Below are 14,561 nucleotides of genomic sequence, written 5' to 3' on the forward strand. Positions count from 1 at the left end.
TGCCCAGCAAAATGTGTGGATTTGGAAGAATTCAGTTGCATTTAGTAATTACAGCATGGAGATAGCACTTACTGTAAAAACGCTTTAGACATTTATATTAAATTTCATCGCCTGATATTTAAGATGCATTAAGCTTCTCAAAATAGTTTGAGAACAATTTGACTCAGATGTTAATACGGTACAACAGTTTCCAGATTTGTCTTACTTCCAGCTCTTATGTTTGTTTTTCTAGGCTGCCCTGGATATGTTATTAATAAAAGGTGTGAGGCGAGACCCTTGTCACCCTCTGGGAGATTACCACTACACTGGTAAGGACAGAGCCATTTACATAGAAGATAGATTGAACATTCAGGTGGTTTAGTGGGTACAGCATTGAGCTCACAGCCATGGGGTCACACCATTAACTAGTATCTAAACCACCCTGATCTTATTGGGCACGTTTAGTTTGCAGTCAGTTATAGTGCTGGATGGTAAGGGAAAGCCCTAAAACTTTGGCTTCAAAATGTCTGTATCAATTAATAAATTAGATCAGTACCTGTCAGGAGGGGATGAATGTGTAAAACTATCAGCCAGTCTTTTTGAACTGCTTGAGATAAGGAAGAGAGTCCATGCGTGGGTAGAGGGAGAGCGAGAAATGAACATTATGTTCAGCTCCACACCTCATCCCCCTCCTCCCTTACCTGTCTTCTCCATGTTGGAGTATGATTCACAGGCACCATCTGGTATCTCACCTGAATGGTCATCCTTCATGGTCATCCTTCATGCCTGTGCCTGCTTGGTGTCAGCAGGCTGTTCAGCAGTGATGGTCAAGGGGCTGAGTTCAATCTGTCCTCATTCGACATCCACATACACCTGTACTTCGCAGCTTGATAGCCAGAAGCTAGCTGATTTTTGTTTTCTCCTCCCTACCTTCAGCACAAATCAAGCATCAAACCTGAGGCTCTCCTGCTGTTTATGGCTGGTTAATTTGCCACTGAGCGCTGAACTAACAGCAGGATTTTTCCGGTTGTCGGGTGGGCCTGGGAGTGGCCGGGAAACGGCCTGCAGCCCACGATTGACCCCCGACTGCGATTTCACGTTGCGAGGCGCGCTGAGAAGCTCGGGGGTGGGGGGAGGAGGAGGGCGAGCGCAACAGTCTGCGCATGCGCGGGGAGTGCACACTGAAAACTCCCTGAAAGCAAGGGAGCTGAAGAATTTTAAAATCAAGAACAAAGATTTTGAAAACTGAACAAAATGTCCCCACATAGGACTCAGTCACAGGAACAGAAACATCATAAAAATTCTGCCCCAAAGTTTTTATTTTTTAAAATTTAATTGCAGAAAGCTCATGCTGCCCGTGGATGAGTTTTCCTTAAAAAATGCAAAGGCCACCTGCCCGATTTGCCCGCCTGTCAACCGTAATGTTGGATGGGCAGCAAAAAAAAGGTTAATTAATTGATTAGTGGCATAATAGGCCCCTTAATCGTCAGCAGGCTCATTGCCGACTCTTGTGACTGCCCACCAACCAAAATATCGCGTGCTATTTCACACTCGGGCACACCTGCACACCGAGCAGAAAATCCTGCCCTCTTCTGTAGAGGAGAGGAAAAGAATGGGAAGTAAAGAAGGTATTATGTGGTAGCAAGGCAGTAGCATCCTGTTTTATTTTGGGGAGGAGAGCGTTTCAATCTGAACAGCCCTCTGCTCCCTTTCATTTTTTCTAAGCAGTTTTCTTCTCTCCTCATTTGAAATGTCACTTTGTGACTCACTATTTCCTGTCAAAGAAGCAAACAGACAGTTTGCTCCCCAATTATTGCTAATGCCACTGTGCTGGAGTTCCATTGCCCTGTCAATCCATATCACTGTGTGCTGGAGCTAGAGTATCTGACCAATATTTATCCCTCAATCAACACAAAAACAGATGATCTGGCCGTTAGCACATAGCTGTTTTTGGGAGCTTGCCGTGTGCATACTGGCTGCTGCGTTTCCTACAACAGTAACTACACTTCAATAGCTGTAATGTAATTTAAGACATCCTACATTCATAAAAGACACTATAGAAATGCAAGTCTTTCTACGACTCCATGTCACTTTGTGCTGGTGCTCCATTCATCTATCACTCTATGACACCTTGTGCTGAATCTCCATTGTCCTGTCAGTCCATGGTGATGTGCTGAATCTCCATTGTCTTGTCAGTCCATGGTGATGTGCTGAATCTCCATTGTCCTGTCAGTCCATGGTGATGTGCTGAATCTCCATTGTCCTGTCAGTCCATGGTGATGTGCTGAATCTCCATTGTCCTGTCAGTCCATGGCGATGTGCTGAATCTCCATTGTCCTGTCAGTCCATGGTGATGTGCTGAATCTCCATTGTCCTGTCAGTCCATGGTGATGTGCTGAATCTCCATTGTCCTGTCAGTCCATGGCGATGTGCTGAATCTCCATTGTCCTGTCAGTCCCTGGCGATGTGCTGAATCTCCATTGTCCTGTCAGTCCATGGCGATGTGCTGAATCTCCATTGTCCTGTCAGTCCATGGTGATGTGCTGAATCTCCATTGTCCTGTCAGTCCATGGTGATGTGCTGAATCTCCATTGTCCTGTCAGTCCATGGTGATGTGCTGGAGCCCCATTGTCCTGTCATTCCATAGAAATGTGCTTGAGCCCCATTGTCCTGTCAGTCCATGGTGATGTGCTGGAGCCCCATTGTCCTGTCAGTCCATGGTGATGTGCTGGAGCCCCATTGTCCTGTCAGTCCATGGTGATGTGCTGGAGCCCCATTGTCCTGTCAGTCCATAGAAATGTGCTGGAGCCCATTGTCCTGTCAGTCCATGGCGATGTGCTGAATCTCCATTGTCCTGTCAGTCCATGGTGATGTGCTGAATCTCCATTGTCCTGTTAGTCCATGGTGATGTGCTGAATCTCCATTGTCCTGTCAGTCCATGGTGATGTGCTGAATCTCCATTGTCCTGTCAGTCCATGGCGATGTGCTGAATCTCCATTGTCCTGTCAGTCCCTGGCGATGTGCTGAATCTCCATTGTCCTGTCAGTCCATGGCGATGTGCTGAATCTCCATTGTCCTGTCAGTCCATGGTGATGTGCTGAATCTCCATTGTCCTGTCAGTCCATGGTGATGTGCTGAATCTCCATTGTCCTGTCAGTCCATGGTGATGTGCTGGAGCCCCATTGTCCTGTCATTCCATAGAAATGTGCTTGAGCCCCATTGTCCTGTCAGTCCATGGTGATGTGCTGGAGCCCCATTGTCCTGTCAGTCCATAGAAATGTGCTTGAGCCCCATTGTCCTGTCAGTCCATGGTGATGTGCTGGAGCCCCATTGTCCTGTCAGTCCATGGTGATGTGCTGGAGCCCCATTGTCCTGTCAGCCCATAGAAATGTGCTGGAGCCCCATTGTCCTGTCAGTCCATGGTGATGTGGAGCTCCATTGTCCTGTCAGTCCATGGTGATGTGCTGAATCTCCATTGTCCTGTCAGTCCATGGTGATGTGCTGAATCTCCATTGGCCTGTCAGTCCATGGTGATGTGCTGAATCTCCATTGTCCTGTCAGTCCATGGTGATGTGCTGGAGCCCCATTGTCCTGTCAGTCCATGGTGATGTGCTGGAGCCCCATTGTCCTGTCAGTCCATGGTGATGTGGAACTCCATTGTCCTGTCAGTCCATGGTGATGTGCTGAATCTCCATTGTCCTGTCAGTCCATGGTGATGTGCTGGAGCCCCATTGTCCTGTCAGTCCATGGTGATGTGGAACTCCATTGTCCTGTCAGTCCATGGTGATGTGCTGAATCTCCATTGTCCTGTCAGCCCATGGTGATGTGCTGGAGCCCCATTGTCCTGTCAGTCCATGGTGATGTGCTGGAGCCCCATTGTCCTGTCAGTCCATGGTGATGTGCTGGAGCCCCATTGTCCTGTCAGTCCATGGTGATGTGCTGGAGCCCCATTGTCCTGTCAGTCCATGGTGATGTGCTGAATATCCATTGTCCTGTCAGTCCATGGTGATGTGGAACTCCATTGTCCTGTCAGTCCATAGAAATGTGCTGGAGCCCCATTGTCCTGTCAGTCCATAGAAATGTGCTGGAGCCCCATTGTCCTGTCAGTCCATAGAAATGTGCTGGAGCCCCATTGTCCTGTCAGTCCATGGTGATGTGCTGGAGCCCCATTGTCCTGTCAGTCCATGGTGATGTGCTGGAGCCCCATTGTCCTGTCAGTCCATGGTGATGTGCTGAATCTCCATTGTCCTGTCAGTCCATGGTGATGTGCTGGAGCCCCATTGTCCTGTCAGTCCATGGTGATGTGGAACTCCATTGTCCTGTCAGTCCATAGAAATGTGCTGGAGCCCCATTGTCCTGTCATTCCATGGTGATGTGCTGGAGCCCCATTGTCCTGTCATTCCATGGTGATGTGGAACTCCATTGTCCTGTCAGTCCATAGAAATGTGCTGGAGCCCCATTGTCCTGTCATTCCATGGTGATGTGGAACTCCATTGTCCTGTCAGTCCATGGTGATGTGGAACTCCATTGTCCTGTCAGTCCATAGAAATGTGCTGGAGCCCCATTGTCCTGTCATTCCATGGTGATGTGGAACTCCATTGTCCTGTCAGTCCATAGAAATGTGCTGGAGCCCCATTGTCCTGTCATTCCATGGTGATGTGGAACTCCATTGTCCTGTCAGTCCATAGAAATGTGCTGGAGCCCCATTGTCCTGTCAGTCCATGGTGATGTGGAACTCCATTGTCCTGTCATTCCATGGTGATGTGGAACTCCATTGTCCTGTCAGTCCATGGTGATGTGAATCTCCATTGTCCTGTCAGTCCATAGAAATGTGCTGGAGCCCCATTGTCCTGTCATTCCATGGTGATGTGGAACTCCATTGTCCTGTCAGTCCATAGAAATGTGCTGGAGCCCCATTGTCCTGTCAGTCCATGGTGATGTGGAACTCCATTGTCCTGTCAGTCCATAGAAATGTGCTTGAGCCCCATTGTCCTGTCAGTCCATAGAAATGTGCTGGAGCCCCATTGTCCTGTCAGTCCATAGAAATGTGCTGGAGCCCCATTGTCCTGTCAGCCCATGGTGATGTGCTGGAGCCCCATTGTCCTGTCAGTCCATGGTGATGTGCTGGAGCCCCATTGTCCTGTCAGTCCATGGTGATGTGAATCTCCATTGTCCTGTCAGTCCATGGTGATGTGGAACTCCATTGTCCTGTCAGTCCATGGTGATGTGGAACTCCATTGTCCTGTCAGTCCATGGTGATGTGGAACTCCATTGTCCTGTCAGTCCATGGTGATGTGGAACTCCATTGTCCTGTCAGTCCATGGTGATGTGCTGAATCTCCATTGTCCTGTCAGTCCATGGTGATGTGGAACTCCATTGTCCTGTCAGTCCATGGTGATGTGCTGGAGCCCCATTGTCCTGTCAGTCCATGGTGATGTGCTGGAGCCCCATTGTCCTGTCAGTCCATGGTGATGTGCTGGAGCCCCATTGTCCTGTCAGTCCATGGTGATGTGCTGAATCTCCATTGTCCTGTCAGTCCATGGTGATGTGCTGGAGCCCCATTGTCCTGTCAGTCCATGGTGATGTGCTGGAGCCCCATTGTCCTGTCAGTCCATGGTGATGTGCTGGAGCCCCATTGTCCTGTCAGTCCATGGTGATGTGGAACTCCATTGTCCTGTCAGTCCATAGAAATGTGCTGGAGCCCCATTGTCCTGTCATTCCATGGTGATGTGGAACTCCATTGTCCTGTCAGTCCATGGTGATGTGGAACTCCATTGTCCTGTCATTCCATGGTGATGTGCTGAATCTCCATTGTCCTGTCAGTCCATGGTGATGTGAATCTCCATTGTCCTGTCAGTCCATAGAAATGTGCTGGAGCCCCATTGTCCTGTCAGTCCATGGTGATGTGCTGGAGCCCCATTGTCCTGTCAGCCCATGGTGATGTGCTGGAGCCCCATTGTCCTGTCAGTCCATAGAAATGTGCTGGAGCCCCATTGTCCTGTCATTCCATGGTGATGTGGAACTCCATTGTCCTGTCAGTCCATGGTGATGTGCTGGAGCCCCATTGTCCTGTCAGTCCATAGAAATGTGCTGGAGCCCCATTGTCCTGTCATTCCATGGTGATGTGAATCTCCATTGTCCTGTCAGTCCATAGAAATGTGCTGGAGCCCCATTGTCCTGTCAGCCCATGGTGATGTGCTGGAGCCCCATTGTCCTGTCAGTCCATGGTGATGTGCTGGAGCCCCATTGTCCTGTCAGTCCATGGTGATGTGCTGAATCTCCATTGTCCTGTCAGTCCATGGTGATGTGCTGGAGCCCCATTGTCCTGTCAGTCCATGGTGATGTGCTGGAGCCCCATTGTCCTGTCAGCCCATAGAAATGTGCTGGAGCCCCATTGTCCTGTCAGTCCATGGTGATGTGCTGGAGCCCCATTGTCCTGTCAGCCCATAGAAATGTGCTGGAGCCCCATTGTCCTGTCAGTCCATAGAAATGTGCTGGAGCCCATTGTCCTGTCAGCCCATGGTGATGTGCTGAATCTCCATTGTCCTGTCAGCCCATGGTGATGTGCTGGAGCTCCATTGTCCTGTCAGTCCATGGTGATGTGCTGAATCTCCATTGTCCTGTCAGCCCATGGTGATGTGCTGGAACTCCATTGTCCTGTCAGTCCATAGAAATGTGCTGGACCCCCATTGTCCTGTCAGTCCATGGCGATGTGGAACTCCATTGTCCTGTCAGTCCATAGAAATGTGCTGGAGCCCATTGTCCTGTCAGTCCATGGTGATGTGAAGCTTGACATTGTCCTGTCAGTCCATGGTGATGTGCTGAATCTCCATTGTCCTGTCAGTCCATGGTGATGTGCTGGAGCCCCATTGTCCTGTCAGTCCATGGTGATGTGCTGAATCTCCATTGTCCTGTCAGTCCATAGAAATGTGCTGGAGCCCCATTGTCCTGTCAGTCCATGGTGATGTGCTGGAGCCCCATTGTCCTGTCAGTCCATGGCGATGTGGAACTCCATTGTCCTGTCAGTCCATGGTGATGTGCTGGAGCCCCATTGTCCTGTCAGTCCATGGTGATGTGCTGAATCTCCATTGTCCTGTCAGTCCATGGTGATGTGCTGGAGCCCCATTGTCCTGTCAGTCCATGGTGATGTGGAACTCCATTGTCCTGTCAGTCCATAGAAATGTGCTGGAGCCCCATTGTCCTGTCAGTCCATGGCAATGTGGAACTCCATTGTCCTGTCAGTCCATGGTGATGTGCTGGAGCCCCATTGTCCTGTCAGTCCATGGTGATGTGCTGGAGCCCCATTGTCCTGTCAGCCCATGGTGATGTGCTGGAGCCCCATTGTCCTGTCAGTCCATGGTGATGTGAATCTCCATTGTCCTGTCAGTCCATGGTGATGTGCTGAATCTCCATTGTCCTGTCAGTCCATGGTGATGTGCTGAATCTCCATTGGCCTGTCAGTCCATGGTGATGTGCTGAATCTCCATTGGCCTGTCAGTCCATGGCGATGTGCTGAATCTCCATTGTCCTGTCAGTCCATGGTGATGTGGAACTCCATTGTCCTGTCAGTCCATGGTGATGTGCTGGAGCCCCATTGTCCTGTCAGTCCATGGTGATGTGCTGAATCTCCATTGTCCTGTCAGTCCATGGTGATGTGCTGAATCTCCATTGGCCTGTCAGTCCATGGTGATGTGCTGGAGCCCCATTGTCCTGTCAGTCCATGGCGATGTGGAACTCCATTGTCCTGTCAGTCCATGGTGATGTGCTGGAGCCCCATTGTCCTGTCAGTCCATGGCGATGTGGAACTCCATTGTCCTGTCAGTCCATGGTGATGTGCTGGAGCCCCATTGTCCTGTCAGTCCATGGTGATGTGCTGGAGCCCCATTGTCCTGTCAGTCCATGGTGATGTGGAACTCCATTGTCCTGTCAGTCCATGGTGATGTGCTGGAGCCCCATTGTCCTGTCAGTCCATGGTGATGTGCTGGAGCCCCATTGTCCTGTCAGTCCATGGCGATGTGGAACTCCATTGTCCTGTCAGTCCATGGTGATGTGCTGGAGCCCCATTGTCCTGACAGTCCATGGTGATGTGCTGGAGCCCCATTGTCCTGTCAGTCCATGGCGATGTGGAACTCCATTGTCCTGTCAGTCCATGGTGATGTGCTGGAGCCCCATTGTCCTGTCAGTCCATGGTGATGTGCTGGAGCCCCATTGTCCTGTCAGTCCATGGCGATGTGGAACTCCATTGTCCTGTCAGTCCATGGTGATGTGCTGGAGCCCCATTGTCCTGTCAGTCCATGGTGATGTGCTGGAGCCCCATTGTCCTGTCAGTCCATGGTGATGTGCTGGAGCCCCATTGTCCTGTCAGTCCATGGCAATGTGGAACTCCATTGTATTTTGGCAATGTATGGCAGGCATCACAAAATGAATGAACTCGGAGACCATACACATTTTTTTATCAGGCAAGGTGAGTGGGACAGCTTACTTCTGTCCATTCCTTAAGACAATCTTTGTCTCATTGCTAAGGGTGATATAGTTTGGTACTAATGTCATTAATAATACCCAATCTTTTACAATGATGATATATACGTATGCCATAAGTAAACAGCTAAAAATGAAAAGATGACCTTCAGAAAATTACATGCATAACTGAGGTTAGTCAGCATCTGAATGAGACTCTTTTAATTGAACACTTCCTCAGAATGATGAAGAATCTTACTAAAATTTAATGACTTTTTGCCTTTCATATGCCAACTGGCATGTAGTGTAGTTCTAGAACTTTCTGTCCCTTTCCAGACTTTGGACATTGGCAGTTTTTCATTTTATCTACATTTTGAATTCTTCAATATGTATCTTTTGAATTTAGGTACTGAGAAGTGGACTACTGCAGAGAAAAAGATGTTCAATAAAGCAATTTGCTTTCACAACAAGGATTTCTTTCTCATGCAGAAGATGGTAAGAGATAATCAAATAGCAAAGCCAGTGTATAAAAGGCAGTTAAATGCACAATTCTTCAACATGTCAAAATTGACTCTGTATACAGTATTGAATTTTTTGGGAGCAATTCCCACCTTCACTGTGGGCAGTAAACTGACAGATCAGGGTACCTGCCTGTTGTAGAAGCCACCCATTTTACTTTCCTCACACTGTCAACCTCCTAGTTTCCTAGGTTACACTGCTATCTTAATCTCAGTTCCTGCTGAAAATTAGAGTCCTGTCCAAAGAAATTTCGATCTTTACAGTTCATAAACGGAGAGGGAGCTTTCATCCTATTGATCTTGATGAAACTCCAGGTCTCAGAAGAGAGAATCCCATTCTCACTGCATTGCCCAGCTCCTGGAAACATTTATCAGCCGGCACAAACATTGACACCTTATTACTGGTGTGTGATCTATTTATTGTTATATCGCAGCATGGAATTGTAAAGGTTTAATGGCAGATGATGCAGTTAAAACAGCATATTTTGGTTAGCAGCCTGAAGTGGTATCATTGTAAAGTGCAATATTATTCTACCTATAAATGTTTTAAACCAAACATCTAGGACACCTTGGAAAAACAATCACATTATAGTTTAATCAAGTAATTCGTGCATTGTAAAGTTCTATTTCTACAATTTTGGATTGTTGGTTCACTGTTAGAATTCCCTGCAGTACTCCAGTTTGCTGCTACCACCCAGTGATAAAAGAAAAAGACTGCCGCTGTTAGGATTTTAACTGAAACTGCAAGATGACTCTTAGCCAGTCACCATCTAAATAATTACTTCACATTTGTGGAACTTGGGTTTGAGTCCAATGCACAGAATGAAAGTGTCTGCACAAAAAACATTTGGATGAAGAAAGCCTTTCAGCTCATCCTTCTAACACAAACACCTTCCTATTCCAAGATGTAACTATTCCTTAAATAAATCTTTCCTCCTGGTCTACTAGCTTGAATGAAACGAGTTGGGGACAGTCCCAGTCCCCTTCCTGTGAGCTCACAGCATATAGTACTATTTTCCACAAAGAGGCCATTGCAAGGGCTGATGTCAGTGGAACTATTAGAGGCTGCTGTTTTACAACAGAGGTAGCTTAATTCTACATCTAAAGGTTTAAAACTGGGAATTTCTAGTTAGGACAGCCTCACAGTGAATATCAGGACAGAATGGCTTGTGAATGTAGGACAGATAAGCCATTGAGGCACCATTACGAATATTGTTCTTAAAAATTGTGTTATGAAAAGCCACCTGGCCAGAAATCAGACTGTCCAGTTTAAAACCCTGCATGTGTCCATGCTAATGGTACCACAAAGTGCAAGAACATCCCGCAATCTACTGAAATCAAAACATGTTTCTTTAAAGAATAAAATATAGGAATGATTTAAAATTGAATAGGAGGCGGTGGCAGACTTGTTACAGATTATAGAGCTGATTTTACAAATTACTGCTACCATTGGGAACCACACACTCTGTACATATTGAGAAATCGCAGGGGTTTTGGATCCAAAATGTTGCACAATTGCATTGCCCCAGGTGAGACTCCCCACTATTAGAACACTTGGAAAATCATTCCTGATAGAAAAGGATTATTGCATTCATGGGACCTGCTGTTTTACAGATAAAACACAAGACTGTGGCACAGTGTGTCGAATATTACTACACCTGGAAGAAACAGCTAAAATTTGAGTGGAAAAGAACACACTTGCTTGAGGAAGAGGAGATAAAGCATGAGGCAGACAGTCCCGGTGATGGAAAAGAAATAAAAAAGCTGGTTAGAGATGCTGCTGATTATGCTTAGGCCAATGAGGTGATATGCAGGCAAGTAAGGGGAATTCAAGCCCAGCGCAGAGGAAGCCTTGGTCTTTGCCCGTATCTGGCAGGTATGAGATTTTTGCTGCCTGTGTGGATAAGGGCAAACTCTGCAGGGTAAATAACAAACTGACCACGGTACAGGAGGCCACTGAAGTAGGGGAAGTGAAAAAGAATATGGTAGCGAGGTAGTTTAGTGAGAGGGGACGGATACTGTTCACTAGTCACGACTAGAAGTTCTGAAGGTTATGTTGCCTGCCCAGTGTCAGGGTTTAGGACATCTTGACATGGCTGGAAAGGGTTGGGGAGGATCCATTTGTCGTGGTTCGTGTTGGCACGTCAACATAGGGAAGGGCAGGCAAGTGAATACCAGGAACTAGGAGCTAAATTAAAGAAGAGGACCACAAGCATTTTAATCTCTGGATTACCCAAGCCACCTGTAAATTGGCACAGGGATATGATGATTAGTGAGGTAAATGGCTAAAGGAGTGGAGTAGGAAAAAGAAATTTCCATTTCATGGAATACTGGCATACGTATTGGCACGGGACAGGGAGGAACTAAACCATTTGGGCAGGCTGCACCTGAACTGGGGACCCCAGTTGCCTAGTTGAAAGGATAAATAGGATGGTCAGAAAGGCTTTGATCGAATTAAGGGCGTTGGAGGGGAGTGGGGCTCAATGGTAGTATAGGTAATAGCTCAAAAACAAAAGAAAGACAATAGATTAATTGTCAGAAATTGAGCTTTAGACGCCACAGATATTGGGAAAAACCAAAAGATTTAAAGAAATTAAACAGGGGAAAAAGAATAAGCAAAGTGTCAGTAAAACATTAGAGCAGTAGGACAAGAAAAGTTGTGCAGCTCAAATAGGTTTTCTTTATCCAAACCTATGGAGAATAAGGAACAAAGTGAATGAATTGAGGACACACATTCAGTGTGGAGGCTATGACATGGTAGCCATTACTAAAGTATAGCTGTAAGACAATCAGGACTGGAAACTAAATTTTACCAGAAAACAGTAGAAAGGAACAATACTATTGAACTGATTTCGTTCTAAATCGCTAATGATATGAGAGGATATAGTGGGAGGGTTAAGCAGACAATGGAAACTGCATGGATAGAATTGATAGAAAAGAATAAGACTGGAATGGGATTTGTTTATAGACTCCCTGTAGCAAGTGTGAAGTTGTAGGTTGTATAAGTACAGAGATTAGACAAGCATGTAACAAATGCTGAATAGTTTTAGTGGGAGATTTTAACTTAATATAGATTGGGACAAGCAGACTAGCACCTGTCAGAAAGGTAGTGAATTTGCTGATTGTGTCAGGGATAGATCTCGGCTTAGCGCAATTGACCCCTGGATCTTCAAGCCCTACACCAGAGTTTGAGTTTATAAATCGGGCTGAGACTCCAGTGCAGTATTGATGGAGTGCTGCATTGTCAGAGCTACTGTCCCTTGAATGAGATGCTAAACCTGGGATGTTTTTAAGAGGGCATTAGAGAAGGGAAGATGCACCATCAGTTGAGGCAGAGCATGGTGAAAATGTGGTTGGGACTACTACCTATGGTGGCAGTGCAAGTAATGTGAGACCATTAAGAGAGAATTGTTTGTTTCTAGCGCTGACCAGGTGGACTGCAGCATTCTTTTCCTGCACTGTCCTATGCTTCTACATAAGAAAGAAGTTCTAGTAACAGCAATAGTAAATATCATTAGTTGGTGTGTAAATAATTTCAACTCAGCTTTTTTCCACCTCTCCCCACCCCCAGTCATTCTTAACCTCACAGGGTATGAGCATTCCTTCCCAGACAAGTGAGAGCCGAGAAAAACTAAAGAAGAAAATTACACGGGCTAAGCCGAGCTCTTCTCCATCAGTTCACTGTCAGACAGGAGTCCAGAACAAGAATGAGAAAAAATTTACCTTGGGAAATTTCCCATGTAAAGAATGCACAAAGTAGGTAGAGCTGTGAGTGGTGGGGTCTGGGTGAAAGTTGTGTGATACTGCAGTGTTTCTAACAGTTGTGATTTTCGTTTGATAGTACAGAACTTGAGTATTGCTGAAAGAGAGAGACTTTTTTGTCAAAATTTTTCATCATGTACTCATCAGGACAATTTGCAAGAAAATAACAATGTCAGGGGATGAAAAGTTTTGATAATAAAAGTCTTTTTTCAGCAATACTCAAGTTGTGATTTTCTGGTTAACTGCTATTAAGGTGCACAATTAAATAACTTGAGTTTATATAGGACCTTTCACCACCTTAAAGACATCCCAAAGCACTTTATAGTACTTTTAAGTGCTTTTGAAGTACAGACACTGTTGAAATATAGTGAAATGGAGCACCCAAATTGTGTACAGCAAGCTCCCACAATTGTAACAGGATAATAGCAAAAAACTGCGGATGCTGGAAATCCAAAACAAAAACAAAAATACCTGGGAAAAACTCAGCAAGTCTGGCAGCATCTGTAGAGAGTAACACAGTTAATGTTTCGAGTCTGTATGACTCTTCAACAGAACTAAGGAAAAATAGAAAAGAGGTGAAATATAAGCTGGTTTAAGGGGGGCGGTGGGACAGGTAGAGCCTTTTGTCTGTGACATTTTTTGGTTATTTCCACCTGTCACTGGCCCTCTATCCAGCTGTACCTGTCCCACCCCCCTTAAACCAACTTATATTTCACCTCTTCTATTTTTCCTTAGTTCTGTTGAAGAGTCATACGGACTCAAAACATTAACTGTGTTACTCTTCGCAGATGCTGTCAGGCCTGCTGAGTTTTTTGAGGTATTTTTGTTTTTGTCTAGTAACAGGATAATGTTCCTCTACCATTCTTAGGTGAGTTTCAGTGAGTTTTGGGTTCCACTTCTGACTCCAAACCCAGTGAGCAGCCTTCTCTTTAACCTTTGCTGAGGAAGGTTTATGACTTCACTCACTTCTCCACTCCCTCATGCTCTGTGAATCTTCCAGAGCCAGTTCCCACTTTCTCTTCCTGTTGTGGTGAAACTGCAACAAGTACGAAAAGATAAACAGCTTGTCCATCTAACCTGTTCCGAGACAGAAATCAACAAAGACTTGCACTTGGATAGCACCTTTAATGCAGTGAAACATTCCAAGGCACTTTACAGGAGAGTTATTGGACAAAAATCAGTTTTGACACAACTAATCCTGGCTCCCAGGTTTCCCTCCCATCAGCACTCAATCTCCTGCAAGAGGATAAAACAGATGAAGAACCCGAGGCTAAATAAGGTGGGGGGTGGGCCCTGAACTCACCATCTCCCACAGCTCAAGAACATGGCCTTAAGGCATGAGGAGTTTCAGGTTAGGGATACCCACTCTGATAACCTCACCCTTTTGAAGTAAAGGAATTAGTTTTAGGGTTGTACATGGAATCAATTGGTGTTGGGGGAGATACGTGGTATGTGAAATTCTGAGCTAGTTTTCCACTTAAGCAGAGTGAATTGTGAAGAGTTAGTTGTACAACCGTTAGGTTTCAGACAGTGAAGAACCATCAGTGCCCTTTCTGCTGCAGTTTTCAACCATGATCAACTCTTCAAAGCATTTTACTTTCAGAGCTGCATGTGGGTGTAAACCATTCTCTGTGAAGGAGCACTTTTGAGTATTACAGTATAAACAGCAACTTGCAATGACAAGAGACCTCATACCGTCACACTTTTTAACTGTGCTTTGCACTACAGCATCACATGATTGACAAAGAGCTGAGGTTTACTTCCTTCTGTTATCAGCAGAGCTTACTTTGATTATTTTGGATGTCAAATAACCAGAATTGGCTTATAAACTAAGAACCCATAGTA

At 46.0% G+C, this 14,561-nt stretch overlaps 1 protein-coding gene across 1 annotated transcript in view; it reads left to right on the forward strand.

Moving 5' to 3' along the window:
* The window catches only part of LOC121272576 (zinc finger protein 541-like), a 67,393-nt gene that overhangs the window by 52,477 nt on the left and 355 nt on the right, over positions 1-14,561 (forward strand). Inside the window, exons 14-17 of the mRNA XM_041179225.1 lie at positions 233-308; positions 8,843-8,931; positions 10,569-10,721; positions 12,565-12,710. Coding sequence (XP_041035159.1) covers positions 233-308; positions 8,843-8,931; positions 10,569-10,721; positions 12,565-12,710 — 464 coding nt within the window. The remainder of the gene's footprint in view (positions 1-232; positions 309-8,842; positions 8,932-10,568; positions 10,722-12,564; positions 12,711-14,561) is intronic.

The sequence above is a fragment of the Carcharodon carcharias genome, chromosome 34 (genome assembly GCF_017639515.1).
Source record: "Carcharodon carcharias isolate sCarCar2 chromosome 34, sCarCar2.pri, whole genome shotgun sequence".
NCBI lineage: Eukaryota > Metazoa > Chordata > Chondrichthyes > Lamniformes > Lamnidae > Carcharodon > Carcharodon carcharias.